Genomic DNA, 21,869 nt, shown 5'->3' with positions numbered 1-21,869 from the left:
AAAGTTTCACTGAATTAACAAACAGCAAAACAGCAACCATAATAACTGTGACATAGGATTAAGCTTCAGCCTTATAAACTTATTGTTATTGCCTGAGTCCAAAATGTTTCCTTTCTGGGGTCTCCCCCCAACCATGCAGGTGGGCGTTTTATGTGGTACACCTGGAGTATGAGTATTTTTAGATATTGGTATATAGCTAGATGACCAAGCCTAACGGATCAAGACTACACTTGTCTGAGCCACTTACTGAAGTTTGGGCCATATCCCTTCCACAGCTCCTGAGCTTTCCTTCCTAATTGGATCTTCTTTTTTTCCCTTTCTCACTTGGGAAAAGGCTAGCCTTACTGGGTTCCAGATTTTAAAAAAAAGAAAAATATTGAAAGTTTATTTATTTATATTCTATTTATTTCTAAAAAGTTTTAAGGTGGATTAGATAGAATATAAGATTATATGAAGTAAAATGGAAGAGTATAAGGGGATAAAACCAAGGGTAGGGGTTTAAGGATGGATCAAGGCATGAGGCAAATACAAAAATGCGTTCTCTAAAGACATTGCTTTAAGTAGGCCACAACTTGGTTTCTAGAATGATTTTCCCAGAAGTTTCATGATCTCAGTAGATCATGGTGAGGGTGGGGAATGAATCCAGGTTGAGCAAAACATACTTATTACAGAACTTTTCAGAGCCATTATGTGCTAATATATATTGTGAAAGATGAAGAATGGAGTATATAATGGTAAATGCTCCCCAGCTTTTTTGACATGGAACCCTTCTTTTGCAGAACATCTTGAGGAGCTAAAGTTCTCTGGAATATTTGGGGCAATGCTGTCTAGGCAGTTAAATACTGTGAAGGCCTTGGGCTTTATGACAATACTTCAGGGAGAAGGTACATGTTACATCATAGAAGGGATATAGACATCTTGGGTTTAGTTTAAAAGAGATAGTTTAGATCTGTAAGACGTCTGGGAATCATTTATACGAGGAATAGTTGGTGGAGAGAGGAGATTTATTACGGAGAAGAGGAGATGAGGGTTGAGTTGGAAGGGACATGAGAGCTGTTGTCAGTTATCTTGAGGACTGTGATGTGAAAGAGGGAAAAGAATTGGTCTTTGTGGAAACATGGATGGAAACTAGAACCATTGGGTAGAAGTCACAGGAAGACCTATTTCCAGTGTATATAAGAAATTTTTCCAGTTGTCATAACTGTGCAGAGAGGGAAGGAAACTGTCTTGGAAAGTAGTGAGTTCTCTGATGCTGGAGTTTCTGGACCAGCAGGAATGTTGTTGTGAAGATTTTAGCATAGGATTGATGATAGTGCTAGACGAGCTTTTAGATTCTCTAGCCGAGAGGTCTTAGAGTTCTATGAGAGTGTGATATAGGCCTTTTATAATAAAGACACAGGAAATATTCTTCCATAGAGATGCCTCAGTCTGTCTTTGACTATAACAGTGCAGTGTGTATCTCTACTGCCTAACATGTAGTAGATGTCCAATAAGTATTTGTTAAATGACCTGTGGGGGAAGATAACTGAGGATCAGCAATCCACCTTCCTCAAGAGAGATAGGGATGTCTAGGTGGATGCACACTGCATAATCGAACGGTACTTTGTGATCAGGCTCCTGTGTCTCAGTCCTTGTACTCTGATCCCAGCATCAGACTTGATAGGCCGTAGATTTCTTCAGTCTAAGCATAAGCCAGCAGTAGAGAGAAAGTCACTCAAGGAACATGTAGGTTCATGCTCTTGTTCTGTGTCACAGCTGTTGGCGTTGCTGCAGTGATACTTTGTGATGGTCAGCTACTCTTTCTGAGTATGGACAGAAAGAGTGAGCCATCTGCCCGGTCCCTACAGGGTGATGTTATTTGGGGTGATGTCTCTCATAGGGCTCCCATGTGGAAATTTGTTTTCTTTTTCCAGTCTCTTTCTACCTTACCTTTCTACAAATGCAATCCTTACTTTCTTCTGGATGTTCAGTATATCTTATAGAGTTGGGTTGCACAGTCATTACCTAAAGGTCCTCTCACCTAACCAGGGGGTAGCAGTGTCATTATGAGAATTTCCTAAATTTGAGAACTTAGGTTATGTAGAGAGAATGATTCCCTAATATAATCAGTTCTCTTAAGTTTGAATTCTATATATCTACTTAGAGTGAGTAAAGAAAAACTGTTATATGCTTCGAATGGCATTTGATATTGCAGGATAATGTGCTTCAATCTTCTAGATTTTTTTGGAAGTTTAATGGAAATTATACATTCCTGGTGTGGCATATATCCTTATACCCAGTGTTTTTGAGGGGAAGATACAGTTTTTTAATGGTAATTTAAAATTTCAGATCTCTTGTATATTGATTTTGTTTTCTTTGGGAAGGCTGTTGTTTTTGAAGAGTTATTCTCCCTGCCCCAACCTTTTTGGACAAGTTTGTGGTTTTCAAAAGTATAAGATTTATAGAAGGTTGAACTTATGTTGTAATTATTCTTGTTTTTTGGGCTACACGAATGCTTTTCATTCTTCTGTGATGCTTTCACTGACCATTCCAATTCAAAGCAGTGTTTTTCTTTCTTTATGTTTGTCTTATTTGCCCTAATCATTTGATTTTACCCCCAAATAAAAAGCTATGTGTGTATCTTTATTTTACGTCTCTTCCACTATAATCTAAACTTGGGAGTAGGGTTCATGCCTTTATATCCCACATGATTTCCTGTGTAGCGTCTTGGACAAAGGAGTTTAGGGACTTAACAGTAGTCTAGTCCAAGCTGCTTATTCTGTAAATGGAAAATTCAATAAAAAATTTCTTGCTTGATTTGATGCACATTTAGTATTTACGTGCATACCTGTATAGCATGAATATAATAAGCTTTGAATTAGGGCTGTAATTTGTTTTCAAATTAATAAAAAGTCTTAGAATTGGGAACTTTCAGGCCACTACCACCACCACAACAACAACATTTCTCTTGTCCTTCATAGTTTAAAAGCTCTTTTACATGTATCGTTTCATTATATCCTCAGAAATCTTGTGAGGTAGAGAGGTAATTTTATTGTTGGCATTTTATGAATAATGATATTAAGACCCAAAGAATCAACTTGCTAATAACTGATAGAGCTGGGACTGTAACCTGACTTGGAACTCCAAATGTTATTTGTGTCCTATTATATCATGCTGCTTCTAGATTATCTATCCCTCTTGTTGTCACTGGACAGGATTTCCTTTCAGTAATTCAGCCATCCAATAACTGTGGACTGAATGCTCAGGTTGTAATACAGAATACATTTCCAGGTGCATTGGGGAAAATAAAACTCCTGCAACATTTTATTCTTTCTGCATACAAAACATGCACACACACAAATGCACACCTATATTATAGCAGTTACCACATTGAATTGTAATTTGTCTTTTTACATGTCTGTCTCCCCAACCAGATTGTGTGCTTCTTGAGCATCCTTTGATTACTCTGTGAGCTCCTTTATATCCTCAATGCCAAATAGAGACTCTGGCAATAGGTGCCCAGTTTGTTGAATCAATGAATGAATGAATAAGTGAATACAGACACAAAAGACATTATGCCCTCTGGAGGCTTACAGTCTTCTTGGGGAGATAAAGCATGAAGTTTACAGTAAATACAAAGATTTAAAAAAAAAAAACAAATTGTTTTTTTTTTAAGAGAAACTTTGTTTATAGGGTTTGTTTTTTTTTAACTAATATAAAACAGATTCCCAGCCTGTAGTTCATGTAATTGCTTCCCGGCGTCAGGATTGGTCAGAACATGAGATTGCAATGGAGACTAGCCCCACCATAATTTATCAGGATGTATCCAGTGAATCACAATCAGCTACTTCAACAATCAAAGCTCTGTTAGAACTCCAACAGACAACAGGTATGAATTCACATGCTCACTTGAATGAAGCATGTTTTCTCTAGAGATGGGTTGTGCTAAAATACTACCACTGTTATATTTTCTTTGTTATTATTTGAGCACATTTCCCCCCTCTGGACTTGTCTGTATTCATTGGTGCAGTCTGTTTACTTGTCAGTTCATTAAGATAGGCACAGGAGTACTGAAGGATGGGTAGATTATAGTCAGTAGAAAGAAGAAAAAAATGGCAGAGCTCTTTTTTCTCTGTTTCCTACTTGAAATGGACAGTCCTCTTGCCTCTTGTCACCAGAAAGGAGTAAGTCTATCACTCTAAGCACAAGGATAGATGCAGCAGAGTTGCCAGTTCTCTTCAAGAATAGTGGGAGGCAGATTGAAGGGCCCCTGCCGTCCTCCTTGATTTTGGTGGGGCAGTTTTGTGGTCATAAAACATCATTAATGGCCCTTGCTAGCATTCTAATTTTATCTTCATATTCTTTGTATAATTTAACCGCTTGCGCTTCCATGCAAAGCTGTACTCATTTAACAAGATCCTATCAGTATTTCTAGTTACTGAATATCTTTACCTAAACTCTGGGCAAAGCCGTGTTAGTTATAGTACTGACTTTCCTATTATAATAGGTTCTAAGTTTGTCAGAGTATTTAAGGGACCTTAGCGATGATCTCATCCCACCCTTTCATTTTATGGATAAGCAAACTGAGATCTAGATAGGTTACCCAATTGGTTAGTGTCAGAGTGAGATTCCACGTATTTTGATTCTTAGTTCAATGTCCTCTCTACTTGTGGGGTGACTTTTAGTATTCTTTTGGTTTTGTTTTGCTTTCTTTGTTTAAATGATTATTTTGATTTTTGTCACATTATATGCTTGGTGGGAATAATCTGAATGATCATTCAGTGGACTTAATTACTGGTTACTGTTTATTATAATATCTATTCCACACTACCCAAAGAATACTTGTAATCAATGTAAGTCTTTGGTTAATCTTTCTGTTGGTGTTATTTTTGGCCTTAGGCATTTCCTCAGCTCCTTGTCTTTAACATACTCAGCCATTTCCATTAATGCCTTATAGAGGGTGGAAACCGAATGGGTAAATTTTGTAGAAAAAGTGATAAGATAGAAAGTAAATCTATCCATGGAAACCATTCTCGATTCCAGACCATTCCATAAGACATTTTTGCAGGAACAGAAAGGCCATTTTTTCCTAACACTGAAAATTTTTATTCTTTAAGAGTCATTGAAGACATTGTAACACTTCTTTAGAGATCATCTTGAATTTTAATAGATCATATTAAACTGGTCACTGTGTTGTGCTTTTCTGGGTGGGCATGCCCTAGAGCAAATCATGCTGTGTCCTGCTTATTCACCCTTTGTTTTCAGGTTGGTAAACTCAAGAATACCAGGGACTACTTTGAAGAAGGGTAAAGGAAATGATCTAAGGGAAGTACACACAAGGGACGCAGACCCAGGTGTTTGGCTTAGTGATAATAGGGGAGATTTTAGTCTGACTGCATATGAGTCCTTCTTGCTAGGCTGCTGGGTATGGTTGCACAAGTTGCGTACTCTACAGCCATACATAGTAGTCTGCTTTTTTCTTTTCAACTTACTGTCTCCTTAGTCACTGCCAGTGTGTCACCCCAGAGATCTGGTTCATTATTCCCATGGACAACTCTGGTTTTGGTACTTGTTTGTAATAAAAGTTAACTTTTCCCCTGACTTTTTTATGCAGTAAAGGAAAAATTGGAATCTAAACCAAGACAACCTACTATTGACTTGAGTCAAATGGCAGTGCCTATTCAGATGACCCAGGAAAAGAGACATTCTCCTGAGAGTCCATCAATTGCTGTGGTAGAGTCAGAACTAGTTGCTGAATACATCACTACTGGTAGGTGTCCTGTTACAAAAGTAGTATTAAGGTAGGAGAGCTACCTTTCTGGATTTCCTGGGGTGGTTCTTTGGGGGAGAAGATATTCTTTATATTTCCAGATCTTTTCCAGTTTGCTCTAAGAGCAAATTCATTGTCCTTGGGATTTACTTTGTCTTTAAGAATAGGGAAAAAAAAATCAATAGGTTGTTACAAAGTTTGCAAGTAATATAAAATTGCAAGTTTGCCATAAATAATGTCTGTGAATATATGGCAACAGTTAAATATCTTTTATATAAGAATAAATATTTTTATGCATCTGTATTTTTTAGTTTTCGGGGAGGGGAGGTGGGTCAAGGGAGAAAGAAGATATAAAATCCAACTCTTTTTTTAATGCAAAGAAAAAAATGTGGAAAACTTTAAATCCCTGTAAATACTTAGGAGGTTCTGGTGGAAAGCAAATTAGGTATTTGTTTAAAATGTGGTCTGGCAGCAAAATACTAATGAGATTTTTGGATGGCATATATAGAGAAGTGGAGCAGGAAGGATAATGGATTCTTTCTCTCATATTCTGGTGAGAACACACCTGGAATACTGCTTTCTGTTTTGGACACTTCATTACCTCGAAATTTGAAATAGTTCAGAGAGTAGTAATGTGAATAATTAGGGGTTAGGAGAGATGACTTATGAAGCAATCTGTAAAGAACACCTGTCTTAAGTTTTCTTAAGCAGTGATTGAAAGAGAACATAAAGTTACAAATATTTGAAGGATGTAAATACCAAAGTGGAAAAGGAATTCTTTGGCATCATTTTAGGAGATATTATTAAGATTAATGGGTTAAAATTGCTAAAAGGGAAAATCTAGTTAAACATTATGGAAAGCCATTTGACATCTTTTTTTAGAGATATTTAGCAGAATGCTAAGTAAAGCAGAGGGCAGTATGTGGGGAAATCAGTATTAACTGGGGATAGACTAGATTATCAAACGGTAAATAGATGAGAAGACCTATGACTTCTTCCCTTACTTATCCTTTTCAGAACGCACTGATGAGGGGACAGAGGTTGCTTTTCCCCTTCTAGGTAAGTGGTGTGCATCCATTTGTAGTATAACTAAAGGTAAAAGAGGATTGTTTTGTGGGGGAAGCACTTAAATGGATGCGCTCTACTCTGATCTGGTAGAGGAAAGGTAAGCTCCACTCAGTGAAAGGGAGAGAGATTTTCCTTTTGTAGAATAGTGGGATTCCTTCTCAGAAAGGAGCAGTTTGACATTGGAAAATATGAGTTGTTAAAAGAAGTGAGTGTTCTATGGTGTTTATGGCCCAGTTAAGGTCGCTTCAGCTGTTTTCCAAATGTTCAGTCTGTGACCTCCTTCCATAATCTCCTCCCATCATATCCTCAGCCACATTGAGCATTTTCTTTGACTTCAAAGCCAGCTTTGGCCCTGGCCTCTTTTACTATCCTGCAGTGGGTGTTACTTTTCTCTAACTTTCCTGCACTCTGGGGAGTTACTATGAAGAGATTTATAGCATCTTGAATGAGGATGATTTTTAAATGGTTTTAGTTGGTCTTCTATCACATCCATTTCATTTCTTAATTTTAAAAATTTAATGTAATAATTGTGAAGATTAGTATGGGCAGTAGAAGTATCCATATGTTATATATCCATGTAATCTGATAATTTCATCAGAAATTTTAAATTTATTATTAATTTTTCGAATGTCATTCATTTCTGATGATGCTTCCATCAATAAAAAACTTCATTAATTTGCTTGCTTAATTTTAATATTAGTATGATTTGTCTTTTCTCCTAGTCAGTCGTATTGTAATGATTTTAATAGTTGTTTTAATGTAAACCCTAACTCCCCTTTTTTCAGTTTGGTTGAGCACATATAGAAGATTTTATTAATGCTTATAATTTAAAATATACATATAAAGCATACTATAAAGTACAGTAAGATACTGTAGTCCATTTCTAAAAGAATACTGATGATGCTGCCTATAATTTCTTATATCACATGTAGGCATATGTGTAGCAACAATAGAAAAACTATATTTGTGAATATAGATAGAATGTGTCATAAAAATAAATAAAGCTTGTTTATATTTCACTGGATAGTTTTAAAGTTCTGTACTTTACAGTGATGTGCCAAATGACGTTTCAGTCAACAACAGACCACATATACAATGGTGGTCCCATAAGATTAGTACCATATAGCCTATGTGTCTAGTAGGCTATACCATCTAGGTTTGTGTAAGTACACTCTATGATGTTTACACAACAAAATCACCTAACCGCACATTTCTCAGAATGTATCCCCGTCGTTAAGTGACACACAAATATAATACATAAATGGCACTTTTATTTTGATTTCTGTAGTGATCATCTTACCCTTGGACACCTCACTATGACTTTTCTAAGTATGAACCACTACTACTTAAAATTGTAGATCAAGATAAATGAGCATTAGAATCATGGATTATTGAAAGAGTTTTGACATTCTCAGAATCCTTAGCTAATTTTGTAGATTTGGTTTACTCTGTTCCTGATTCAAAAAGTTGGTTTCTCAGAAACCATAAGCTTTATTTATTTATTTATTTTTTTTTGAGGAAGATTAGCCCTGAGCTAACATCTGCTGCCAATCCTTCTCTTTTTGCTGAGGAAAACTGGCCCTGAGCTAACATCCGTGCCCATCTTCCTCCGCTTTATACGTAGGACGCCTGCCACAGTATGGCTTTTGCCAAGCAGTGCCATGTCCACACCCAGGATTTGAACCAGTAAACCTCAGGCAGCTGAGAAGCGGAACATGCGAACTTAACCGCTGTGCCACTGGGACGGCCCCAACCATAAGCGTTTTTAAAGCTCTGTAGAATAGGAAGTGGTGAATGTTTATACTGTTCAAAAAGTTGAAATTGAGGCTGGTGAAAGATGATAGATGGGCATCAGTGTAGATGTATAGTTATACATCTATAAATAGATGTAAATATAAATGTGTAGTTTATTCCATAGGGCCTTTATAGCAAGAGAATAAGAAGTGGACTTCTTCCTCCACTGTACTCTCACCCATTTGTGTCAGGTGAGCTAAATTTGAGAAGATGAAAGAACACTGATATTTCTATTCTTTTGTTAACTTTATATTTTAGTACTTAATTTAAGGACTAATTTCAATCCACTACTTCATTTGGTCCTCTTCGAGGTAGAGAGAGAAATTTTTATCATCTCATTTAAAAAACCCAAAAATCAAGCAAACAAAATAAAATCTCTAAGTTTTAGAGGTTAATAGAGTTTGTGACCTCTTCAAATTCTCATGGCTAATTGTTGGTGGAGTGGGACAGAATCTGGGTGTGACTCTTGGTCCAATTCTCTTTCTGCAGTATCATTTTGAGTCCTTACATCTTTAGGAACTGTAAGAATGAGAAACAGTGTCTCTTCATATAAAGGAGTGTATGCTTCTGGTTTTGTATTGCATTTGGAACTCGGACCAAGAGATTAAAGAACTTGTATTGTCTTACTATCCTTAAAGATATTAGTCTTGGGTTCATTACAGAAACTGATTTTGTTTTCTTTCCCTACTGGGGTAAAAGGTCATTGGAAAAGTGAGTGTAACTCGCAGGAGGTTGTAACTTGAAGGGGTGTGTTCCTCCTTTGTGATAATAGTTTTCACAGTGCTTCCACATACATTTCTCATCTCATCCTTATAATAGCTCTGTTATTCCCATTTTACAGATGAGGACACAGAGTCTCAGAGAAGATAAGTGGCTTTCTCAGAGTCACACACTTCATAGATGGGCAGACTCTGGTCTTCTGCCTCCTAGTTCACATTACTGCATTTTCTCTGGGATGCAGTCTCACAGACATTTGTTTAAAATGACTACTGGTTACAGATGCTGTGGTGATTTCTGGAGAAATATCATCACCTCCTCTATTTTCAGTCAGCCATCGCTCCCAGCCCCAACAGCCCTCCCAGCCCCAGCGGACCCTGCTCCAGCATGTGGCTCAGTCACAGACCGCAACACAGACTTCGGTGGTGGTGAAGTCCATCCCGGCGTCTTCTCCTGGAGCAATCACCCACATTATGCAGCAGGTTGTATCTCTTTTTTTTCTTCCTGCCTTCTGTAACTGCCTCCTTCCTGAAGTAAGGTTCAGTTTCATCTCCTGGTAAAAGAGGGGAAATAACTGAATAAAAGAGTGTGTAATTCTTTCATCCATGAGGAGTGAGTAGAGGAAATGAGTTGATAGTCTTTACACTGGAAAGTAATTAAGAAATAGTGTTCTTGAACACTAGTGTTCTTCTGTAAACTCTTAACGTTTCAGCAGGGTAGGGCTATCTAGATGAATTTGTGACATCAGAATTGGTTACTGTTTCTGAGTATTTTACTGTTATGGGAGAATTTATCACTGAGGTAAGATTTTCAAATGAAATGGAAGTTGGTTTGTTTAGCTGTTTATTTCTGAGTTTTTTGTTTGTTTTGCTTTTTGCTTTCAGAATAAATCCTCAGGGGAACATTATGAATAAGTAGGTAAATAAATATTTGACTTTTTTTTTTTTTTTTTACTATATGTGACAAATTAAGGAGGAAGAGACTCAACAGGAAGGAGAATGAATTAATATAAAACAGAAAATCTGGTATCAAGGGTGATGGGGAAAAGGAAGAAATATGTTAAGTTGGTTTTGTGTCAGATACTGTGCTTTGAGTTTTAAATACATTAACTTGTTTGATTTTCACTATGATCCTGCAAGGTGGGTGTATTATCCCTCTTACCAATGAGGAAACTTATGCTCACAAAAGTTAAGTAACTTATCCTGGGTGGCAGAGCCAGGATTTAAACCCAAAGCATCCTGCCTCTATTATAAAGTGATATCATAGATATCAGATTTAAGCATGACTTATCATGAGTAGTCACATAAATCACCATCACTTGACTGGTTGACCCTAATTGTAGGCAAACTACCTAAAAGGCAATGAAGAAACTGTTAAATTAAAAACCGGCATGTGTAAGGGATATTGAATCTCAAAGTTTTAAAGTTTAGAGTAGAGGTGTAGCATATGACAAGGCAGTGGGAAGGATGAGGTTGGGGTGGGTCTTGTGTTACTGAGGGAAGCCAGATGGCCAGAGATTTTGCTAGGTGTCAGATCTCAGCCTGGAGTCTGGCCCTCATCTGAGCAGTCCTGATGTTGACCTTTCTCAAGATGCCTAGGAAGGTCAGACAGGCTGGCCCTAACCGTGTCGCTCAAGGTCAATGCCTCCTCCCAGCACTGTTGTAAGCAACCCCGGGCCGGCTCCCTTTCTGCTGACAGGAGTGCTCTTGTCCCCTCCCCCGTCTCCTTCCCTCCTGGGAGCTGGGTCTCTGGGAAGCTGGGGCCTGGAGGGCCTGGAGTCTGAGCAAAGGGGCGAGGAGGGCTTGTGCAGAGGGCTGTTCACGCAGACCTTGGTGAAACCTGATGGACTGTCTCCACTCCGCAGAGAAGCCCTCTGGGGACTGGGATGGGCACGTCCCTCAGACAGTTCTTCCCTTCTGGACAGTGTTGGATGTGCACACAGCCAAAGTGGGCTTCTCTGGACCTTGGCTCTGCTCTGGACACCTCACTCCTTGGTTACTGCATTCTTTCTTTGGCTGGGTTAACATCTGTGATGACCAGGCTAGAGAGCTGTGTCCTGAGCCAGGGAGCCTTTTCTTTTTCTGTGATGGGCTGTGCTTACAGGGCAACCTTATTCTTATAAGTCCTGGGCCCTCTAGGACTTTTTATAGAGAAGTGAGTAGACCAGTTTTTGCAGTACTTAATGTCTGATAGTTGAAATTACAAGAGTCTCAATCTAAAGCCACCTTTAGATTTAGAAACCTTGAGGTTTCTTGTCTTTTTGGGCTCTTCATTCTGAAAATTTTTGAATAAATCTTATAACCAAATCTTTTCCAGTTTGAGGAAAATGTAGCAATGTAGGTGTTTTTCTTATTTCATTCTTACTTTGTACCTTTTTTACTTAGGCATTAAGCAGTCACACTGCTTTTACCAAACACAGCGAGGAACTTGGAACTGAGGAGGGCGAGGTTGAAGAGATGGACACTTTAGACCCTCAGACAGGTCTGTTTTACCGATCTGCCCTGACTCAGTCACAGTCAGCTAAACAGCAGAAACTTAGCCAGCCCCAGCTGGAACAGACTCAGCTGCAAGTGAAAACTCTGCAGTGCTTCCAGGCTAAACAGAAGCAGACCATCCACCTGCAGGCAGACCAGCTCCAGCACAAACTCCCGCAAATGCCCCAGCTTTCCATCAGGCATCAGAAACTCACCCCTCTCCAGCAAGAACAAGCACAGCCCAAGCCAGATGTACAGCACACACAGCATCCCATGGTGGCCAAAGACAGGCAGCTTCCTACCTTAATGGCACAGCCCCCGCAAACTGTAGTACAGGTGCTTGCAGTGAAAACGACGCAGCAGCTCCCTAAACTGCAGCAGGCTCCGAACCAACCAAAAATCTACGTGCAACCCCAAACCCCCCAGAGCCAAATGCCGCTCCCAGCCTCGTCTGAGAAACAGCCGGCAAGCCAGGTAACGGAATATTGATAGCATGCAAAGTTAAACTTCTCTGTTCACGGAAAAAATGAGAACATCACGACCCTATCGTGATTAGCAGTGCTTTCTCCTGGCAAGAGGAAACTCAAAAGCCTCATTACGCTGATATTACTTTACCCCTTGAGAAGGTTGACATTAGGAAAGAAATGCACACATTAATTTAGGAAGAAAAAAAACATAGCACTCAGAACTTGATTTTCCAGGCAGTTTTTAATGAAATCACTTGAGCATTGATCAACAGTGCATAGAAGCTATACCCCTAAATTATTTTTATTTTTTACGTATAAGGTATTTATTTCCATGCCTGTAAACTCTTATTTCTGTGGCAGTAATGCTAAGTAAACTACAGTCTTTTAAGGAGCTTTATTGAACATTTTCCTTTGTAGTTTACATCATCACCATCTAGTTAATAAATTTATCTTCTAGATTGCCGAGGAATTATCTGTGAATATTTGAAAGAAAAATTATCTTAGCGAAAATCAGTGGCTTTGGAGTGATATATGTGTATGTGTATATTATAAATACATATATATAGAATATGTTTGTATAAATGTATTTTGAAGCAAAAGATTGAAAAAAAACCTACTTTTTATTTTAAAAAGCTGAAGATTATGTGAAATAATTTGAGACGGGTTGAAAGCGTACTGTGTGGGGATGTAAATCCCAAAGGAAAACAAGGCTGCTGTGACTTTTTTTTTTCTTTTACTGCTATGAACCTTGGCTGGCTGAACAAAGGTTCTTTCAACCCTTCCTTTTTCTCTAGGTTCCTTAAAAGTAACCAGATACTTTCCCATCCAGCCTTCTTATTAAAACATCGAGCTTCAAAATGTCTTCCTAGTATACAGCACGAATGTTTCTTTTGCCATATTGTCTGGGGTGTTGGATAGGTTTTCTCAAAGAAATGTAGCTGTAACACACACAACCCCAATTTGTTTTCAGGTGGAGCAGCCAATTATAACCCAAGGATCCTCTGTTACAAAGATAACTTTTGAGGGGCGCCAGCCTCCTACAGTTACAAAGATAACTGGTGGCAGTTCTGTGCCTAAGCTGACATCACCAGTTACAAGCATATCTCCCATTCAGGCCTCTGAGAAGACAGCAGTGTCAGACATTTTGAAAATGTCTTTGATGGAAGCTCAGATTGATACAAATGTAGAGCATATGGTAGTGGATCCCCCAAAGAAGGCTCTTGCCACTAGTATGCTCACTGGTGATGCAGGATCATTACCTTCCACCCACGTGATGGTGGCAGGGATGGCGAATTCGACTCCCCAGCAACAGAAATGTAGAGAGTCCTGTTCAAGTCCATCTGCTGTTGGCCCTCCCCTAACAACAAGGAAAATCGATGCTCCAGGAGTGCCTACAACAGGCCAGTTCATGCGTATTCAGAATATAGGCCAAAAGAAAGCTGAAGAGAGCCCAGCAGAAATTATCATCCAGGTAAGAATTGGAAGGAACATGAAAAATCTTGGGCATCTTGGGGGTTGTGAGTTTGGTGTGTTTTGGGATGTCACAGGAAGACTCAAGCCAAAATGGCAAAAAGACTGAGATTATCTTTGAGATGGAATTTGACAAATTTGGCTTAATACCTATTACAAATAATTCAAATTTATATTTATTTTCTGGAAATAGAGTCCTAGAAAATTCGTGGATATTGTCACACAGCACACCTTAGAGGCAATCAAGGGCCCTGAGCCCGTTCGTCAGCTTGGGTTATAGATGCAAGCCATACTTGCCAGTGCTAACTCAGCAAGTCAGCCCAGAAGATGAACAACTTCTTGGGGTCAAACTTGGGGCTCCCCAATCTTTGCTCAAAAACTCCTGAGATATAACTGGGTTGCACTTTTATTTCAAGTTAATTTCAGGGACTGTTTTCTTGGGAAAAACAGTTCTTGATCCAAATTTATGGTTTTCAGGACAAAAAAACCTTAATTAACTGAAATGTCTGCAGAAACATGTTGTAAGAGATTGTTTCTAAGTAATTTAATTTTATGTTTAACTTGGGATTAACCATAAAGCTTTGCTTTTTATTTCAATTATTGTTATTGGAAAATCTTGTTGTGGTTACTGTTCTGCCTTGGTAAGTACAGGCTAGTGAACATAAGGGACTCTTCATTGACAGCAGGTCTTCCTCTGCCTCCCGTCTCCTTCATTCTAAAACTCACCTGTCATCATGCACAATAGATCAAGACGGAAGAATTACTAGGACTAGCCCTTAGAAGTTGTGTTTTATTTCCCTCTCTCCTTGCCGGGTACCAGGTTGTTTTCTTGACATTTGTCATTTTTTGCTAAACAGCTGTATGGCTTGGACAGTATCAGAGCAGCTCATTTTAGTTAATTGGGAATTTGGATTTATTGAAATGTGGATAATCTAGGATTTACCACAGATTCACTACTCTGGGACTTGAAAGTTCCTGTGGTAGACTTTCCCTTTTCCAGAGAAAGAATGAAAGTTGGTCAATATAAATCCGAATACAATATATGTATGGGAGAAATGTTTAAAGGCAAATAGAACTGGCCATTGAATTATTGACATAATTTGTTCTTCCTTGTAAAAACAAATGTTAGTAAATTAAATAATCCTTGACAAAAGGATTTGTTATGGGTTTTTTCCCCCTAAGAGTTAGGGTATGGTGGAAAAGGAATGGTTTCCTGGCTTTGCCATTCACTGTGTGACTTTGATCAAGGCATCTTAACCTGACTGTGCCTTAGTTTCCTCATCAGTAAAATGGGAATAAGCAATGCCTACTTTACATGATTGATGTAAGGATTACACAAAATTGGGATGAAGTACCTAGCCCAGTACTTGGCTCTTAGTGATTGCCCAATAAGTGGTAGCTGTTAACTTTTTTTTTTTTTGAGAAAGATTAGCCCAGAGCTAACTACTGCCAGTCCTCCTCTTTTTGCTGAGGAAGACTGGCCCTGAGCTAACATCCATACCCATCTTCCTCTACTTTATACGTGAGACGCCTACCACAGCATGGCTTTTGCCAAGCGGTGCCATGTCTGCACCCGGGATCCGAACTGGTGAACCCTGGGCCACCGAGCGCACTTAACTGCTACGCCACCAGGCCGGCCCCACTATGAACTATTTTTACTAAAATTTATGATGGTTCCTGGGGGTTTAAATTGGCATGCTCATTAAATTGAAAATAATTGGATAACTTATTTGGAAATTTTTTCTGTACTTTATGAACAGCGGTGAAAATGTAATTTGTTTCATGTATCAAAGATGATAGCTAATGGGTAGGTTCTCTGTAGAATACTCAGCTAACTTTTCACATGTACCATATGCTCTGTTGCTGTGTCAGAGGAAAGGGCAGCATAATGATGAAGCACCTAGCTTTTGGAGTCGTAAATACCTAGATTTGAATCTTACCTGTACCAGCATTGTGGCTTTGAGCAACAGACTTAACCTCTGTACCTCAGTTTCATTACCTATGAAGTGGAAACAATAACACTTACCTCACAGAGTTGCTGAGGATTAAGTGAGAAAATATATACAAAGCAGCTGGTTAAACGTGTCTGATACAGAATGATACTCAATAAAGATAGCTCCTATTAATATAATCATTAATTAATAAACTGTTAGAACATTTTCATTTCTTATTATTAGTTATGGTTAGCTTTGACCTGAACTATTGATTTTTCTGATTCGGTAAAATCCCTATGAGGGTGAGTGAAGGAAGTCTGCAGAAGTGCTTTGATTCGTTGAACAACGTTCTGTAAAAAGTCAGCGTGTTTGATAGTAAATGCTTTGAATGAAAAGCATTCTCTGTAGACAGATTATCTGTGTTTTGTTTATGTGTTCATTCATTCATTCCACATGTATTATTTAATCTCTGTGTTTCGGGCACTGTGCTAGGTGCTGAGGATAGAGGAGTAGACAAGACGAATATCTTCTATTCTGAGGGAAACTACATATGTGGAATTCATTGCATTTTAGAACCACAAGGATCTTTAGAACATATCTTTTCCAACTATCTTATTTTACACAAGATTAAACTAAAGCTCAAGAAAGTGAAGTGACTTATTCAGAGATCCACAGCAAGTCAGAGCCAGATCTAGGTTTGCTGACCCCACCTGAGACTTTTTCACAATAATCAGCTATATGGAATGGGGTAGGGGTGGAGGGGACGCAAACAAACAAACGAAAAACTCCACCACCCTAGAATCAATGCCTAGGTATCTTGCAGTATTTTCTTGATAGTGTTAAAATCAAATTTACATCTCTCCCAGTAGAAGGTTGTTTTGGTTAAGTATATTTGCAAAGTGCTGGTATTCAACTTTAATCTGGGGTTTTTAATGTCAGAGATGCATTATTCATTTGGCAAATGCTTGTGGAGCATATAATGTGTGCCAGGCCCTGTTCAAAGCTCTGGGCATCTAGCTGTGGAAAAGATAGTCAAGATCTATGTTCTGCTCCATACTCTCATGGAGCTTACATTCTAAGGGTAAGAAAAAAATTTAAGAAACAGATGCTAAATGCAATGAACAAAATGTAGCAGCACCTGACAGAGCGAGCAGTGGGACCAAGCCAGTACTCTGGTTTCATGGTCATAGAGGGAAGGCTTCTTGAAGCCATTTACCCTGAGCATTTGAGCTAAAATGCAGATGACAGGATGGAACCAGCCATGCAGAGATTTGGAGGAAGAGTATTCCAGGAAGACGGGAATAATTAGTACGAAGGCCCCAAGGTCTGTTGAGTTTGGCATAGGCTGGAGCGGTGGTAAGGAGTTCAGTGTTATAGCAAGTATAATAGGAAACAATTGTAGAGTTTTAAGCAGGGCTGTGATGTGAACTGATAAACCTTTTAAAAAGATGTCTAATAACGGTGAGAAAAAAGAATCTGACAAGGCAATATGGCCAGAGTATGTGTTTATCTGCTGATATTTTTATTACTTAAAAGATAGTTTTGTCTTCTCTACTTTCAATTTCAGTAAAGATTGTTAGTGTGTGACCCAAACAGGTAGCTTCCCCTTTGAACTACCAAAGGGTTACCAAAGGGCTTAAAATATATTATGGTATCAGCAAATTAATCATTCATCTTGCAGATGATAATGAGCAAAATCTGACTATATTTACATTTAAAATTTGCTTAATGATCAAATGAAAACGTCCTTCAAGTCTCTCTCTTGAATTAGGCACAGACCTTAACCTTTTTTGTTAGAAGAGGCACCATCAGGGAGTGGAAGGATCACTTTGAGTTGTACAGGACTTGAATTTGAATCCTGGCATTAACCCTGACCAACTGTATGACCTTGATTAAGTCACTTACCCTCTTAGTTTCCTCATTTGTAAAATGGGAAATATTATTTTCCTTACAGGGTTGTTATGGGGATTTAGAGGACTACCATATGTGAAAGCAAGCACCCAGCACAGTGCCTAGTGGTAGTAGTTGTCCACGAAACGTCAGTTTCCCTTTGTCCTTCCTTAGTGTTGTTGGGGAGATCCTTCTGTTACCTTTTCTCTTACCTTACCGTGAAGCTTCTCTCCTGTGTCTTTCTTGCAGGCCATTCCCCAGTATGCCATTCCTTGTCACTCCAGCTCCAACGTGGTAGTAGAGCCCAGCGGGCTCCTTGAGCTAAACAACTTCACCAGTCAGCAGTTGGATGACGATGAGACGGCAATGGAGCAGGACATAGACAGTAGCACAGAGGATGGAACTGAGCCCAGCCCCTCTCAGAGTTCTGCTGAACGGTCCTAGTGTTTTGGACACAGGAGTGCACTTTAAAACCTACTTGGTTACCAAGTGTCCAGGGAAGCCCTGCATTTTGATGTCTAAAGAGAGCACTTTGCCCATGCTTAGGCTACGGACCCTGAAACAGCAGTGTTTCAACAAGAATTGCTGCTGGAGCAGCATTTTAAGACAAGATAAAACTCACAGGGGAATGTACTTTTTTAAAAAAAGAAAAAAGAAAAAAAAGAAAAAGATGCACATCTACAGTGACATAAGACCTGATGTTCTTTCTCTGTTGGACCATGGCTGATGGAAAAGTTTATCTTGCAGTAGAGAAAGACTTTTCCTTTGAATGTTCTTCAACTGGTTTCTACTGAGCAAAACACCATCAAAAAAGGAGAATGTGAATAGTTTGTATTTTGAAACAGTGTGTCAGGAACAGTTTTTTAAAAAATCTTGTATGTTTTTGCAAATCCCTGGAAGTGTTGAATTGGTTAACATTTTACATTTGCTCGGTTCATAGTTTATAAAATAACTTGAAAAATACTGGCATTAAAGAATCCTAATTGGATGGTGGAAATCAGATCCCTAACCAGTGGGAAGTGCTTTCTGGGTGGCTTGTACATTCTCACCAATTGTATGCTAATTTATTGTGTTGTTGTTTCTCTGTGCTATAGGCAGCGCATTTGCCTTCTATTTATTTAAATGTAAACATTTCAAAGTCGGCCGTATTCCTTCTGACAAATTTCCTGTAAACCAGGATTGCCTACCCTTTCCACCTCCCACTGTCTCCTCCGCTCCTTTAAGAAAACTTATGAGAAAATGTTTCATTGTGAAGCAGAGGAAAAGAAACATTTTCTGGCCCAAAGGAAATATTCAGTTATGTTCAGGAAAAGAAATTATTCACATTGAACTTGCACATTCATGTTGGATTGAGACTTTGAAAATAACTTTTACATACTTTTGTTTAACCCCCTTTGAAATGTATAAAAAGTTCATTTACAGTTCTAAATGTAATGTTTTTAAGCATTCTGCCTTTTTAGGACACAGTTTATTTAAGCAATATGTTTGGGTCTTGTGATCACTGTCTGTCACAAATAGAGTGAAGGATAAGAGGGTGGGAGGGTGAGAGTCACTTTTGACAAGTTGTGGCAAAGGAAACTATACTTTTCATTTTTAAAAAAATGTAAATAGAAAACTTTTTAACGGTTTTATATAGATTTCACTATAAATAAGCATTTTAAGACTGACAAATGTTGAACTGTACATACGTATTCAGCGTAACTGCCCAATTTTTTGGTGCTGAAGTACTGTAAGTAGAATTCATCAACAGTCTCCTAATTTTTGCATTCATATCTGGAAAAAAAAACTGTGATACTGTAGTTAATAAATTCCCACTAGAGTGACACTGAAGATTTAAACACAAGCATTCATAAGATGCACTGGTCTCTGGTACTTGTCATTATTTCTACTAGGTGATAATGACTTACCCATAGATGGAGCTGTTGGATGTTATTTTATTGTACAAATTCATGTTTAAAAGACTTCGTGACTGTTTCTAGTTAAGTAATTTTTTAACCTCTCGGGTCAGAGACTTCTTTGAAAATCTGATTACACTATGAACTCTCTTACCAAAAAGATACACATGCCAATATATGTTAGATTTTGCATACAATTTTAGGGTTTCATGGGACCCTCAGCCTATCCATGTATTCCAGGTTAAGCCCTCTGTTACGGTCAATCCATTACTTACAGATGTAAGTTTTTATAAAATAAAGTATCTTTTAAATATTCATGGATCAGGTAACAACAGCAAACTTGAATAAAGTTATTACGTTCTGTTTCTCCATATCCTGGCAGCGTAGCCTACCTGTGTCCCATTGAGAATTTGGCCTTAATATGTTTCAGCAACCAGAATGGCAAAGGAAATTTCCATAGTCTACATTTTTAAAAATTAATATGTATATTTAACAAATTATGAAGTGGGGGGTTTAAATTTCTTTTTCTTTTAAAGGTGTTAATTTCAAGAAGAACATGAATTTTATTTATTCAACAAATATTAATTAAGCATCTTCTATATGTCAGGTACTATGCTAAGCACCAGGGATACCGTAGTGAATAAACAAAATTCTCTATTTATGGAGTTTACTAACAGGGCTTCCTGCTGATGAAAGGAGGAAATGAGTGACTCTAAGGTTTCTTGATTAAGCGGTTGGATAGTGATGTCATATGGCTCTCCATCCATCCTTTTACTGAAATGCTTAGCATTAGGTCTGTTAGTATTTCATATGTTTGTCTATAAATTAAATGTAATTTTAAGTCATCACTGTGAAACATAGTCAGAGATTTTGATGCAAATGCTACAAAATTATTAGAATCCTAACAACTTATAGGCAGTTATAAGAAAAACCCATGTGGTTTAAAGTAAACTTTGATAAATACTTCATAATGCAGATGCAGTTTATGGTGAACTTACAGAACTTTAAAAAAGAGAACAGCTTTTAATTCACATGTGAGATTAATTCGCATGCCATACAATTCACCCATTTAAAGTGTACAGTCAGTGGTTTTTAGTATATTCACAGAGTTGGGCAACCATCACTACGATCAATTTTAGAATATTTGCATAACCCCAAAAAGAAACCCTGTACCTCTTAGCCGTCACCCCTGAACCCCCTCCACCAGCACCCCAGCCCTAGGCAACCACTAAACTATTTTCTGTCTCCAGGGATTTGCCTATTCTGGACATTTCATATAAATAGAATCATACAATATATGGTCTTTTGTGACTGGCTTCTTTTGCTTAGCATAGTGTTTTCAAGCTTCATCTGTGTCGTAGCATGTATCAGTGCTCCATTCCTGTGTATGGCTCAGTGATATTGCATCGCATTTTATTTATCCATTCATCAGTTGATAGACATTTGGATTGTTTCCATATTTTGGCTATTATGAATAATGCTGAAATGAACATTCGTGTGGAAGTTTTATATATGTTTTCAAGTTTGGGGGGTATATGTCTAGGAGTGCAATTGCTGGGGCATATGGTAACGATGTTTAACAATTTGAGGACCTGCCAAACTGTTCTCCACAGCATCTGCACATTTTACATTCTCACCAGCAGTCTAAGAGTTCCTATTGCTCTACATCCTCACCAACGTTATTTGCCTTTTTAATCATAGCCATCCTCTTGTGTGAAGTGGTACCTCATTGTGATTCTGATTTACATTTCCCTGATGGCTAATGATGACCCTCTTTTCATGTACTTATTGGCCATTCAAATATCTTTGGAGAAATGTCCTTTGCCCAGTTTTCCATTGAATTGTTTTCTATTTTATTATTTAAATTAAGAACTTTTAAAATGCAGGAAATACTACTACTATTAAGAGAAAAGCTATTCTCTGGTAATTAGTTCATCACCCTTAAAATCTTAATCAGGTTCTAGTTCTTCCTCTCTAATGTAACAAATTGCTTAACATTCTTAAAACTACGTGTATAGAGCTTTACTGTTGAAAATGCTTCTAAATACATTTCTCGTGAGGTTCTCTCAGCTACTGCGATAAGAGACATAATACAAAGGAAGTAGTGGTCAGGTGGTCTGCAGTTGAGTCCCAGGCTCCTCTAGCTGCAGGTGAAAGGAGCTTTAGCAAGTCACACTCCCCATAATAGGAAGTGAGTGTTTCTGACCCCGTGGGATTATTGTGAGTCCTAGATGAAATAGTGCATGTAAAGATGCCAGGCAGGCTTAGGCACTCCATTTCTTGAGTCTAGTATTTATACCACTTCCACTTTATAAATAGAAAACTGAGGGCACAGAGACAAATGATGTACGAAACTCACAGATTTAATGCTAATAGGCATCGTGCTGAGCCCTGGGTTGCTACTTTCTATA

General features: G+C 38.3%; 1 protein-coding gene across 50 annotated transcripts in view; it reads left to right on the top strand.

Annotated features, from left to right (window-relative positions):
* EMSY (EMSY transcriptional repressor, BRCA2 interacting) overlaps positions 1-20,756 on the top strand; it is a 98,237-nt gene extending 77,481 nt beyond the window's left edge. For 10 of the 50 annotated variants that reach the window (XM_070624044.1, XM_070624057.1, XM_070624034.1 and 7 more), the window contains 7 exons: positions 3,704-3,868; positions 5,594-5,749; positions 6,767-6,808; positions 9,659-9,810; positions 11,713-12,276; positions 13,240-13,740; positions 17,813-20,756. In XM_070624044.1, the coding sequence (XP_070480145.1) occupies positions 3,704-3,868; positions 5,594-5,749; positions 6,767-6,808; positions 9,659-9,810; positions 11,713-12,276; positions 13,240-13,740; positions 17,813-18,007 (1,775 nt within the window). In that variant the 3' untranslated portion in view covers positions 18,008-20,756. Of the gene's footprint in view, positions 1-3,703; positions 3,869-5,593; positions 5,750-6,766; positions 6,809-9,610; positions 9,811-11,712; positions 12,277-13,239; positions 13,741-17,812 lie in introns of all 50 variants that reach the window. The other 40 variants (XM_070624041.1, XM_070624029.1, XM_070624027.1 and 37 more) reach the window with 10 other exon arrangements.
* The last annotated feature ends 1,113 nt before the right edge of the window (positions 20,757-21,869 follow it).

The sequence above is a fragment of the Equus przewalskii genome, chromosome 6 (genome assembly GCF_037783145.1).
Source record: "Equus przewalskii isolate Varuska chromosome 6, EquPr2, whole genome shotgun sequence".
NCBI classification, from domain to species: domain Eukaryota; kingdom Metazoa; phylum Chordata; class Mammalia; order Perissodactyla; family Equidae; genus Equus; species Equus przewalskii.
Note: the sequence above shows the minus strand (reverse complement) of the source record. Positions and strands in the feature narration are given on the sequence as shown.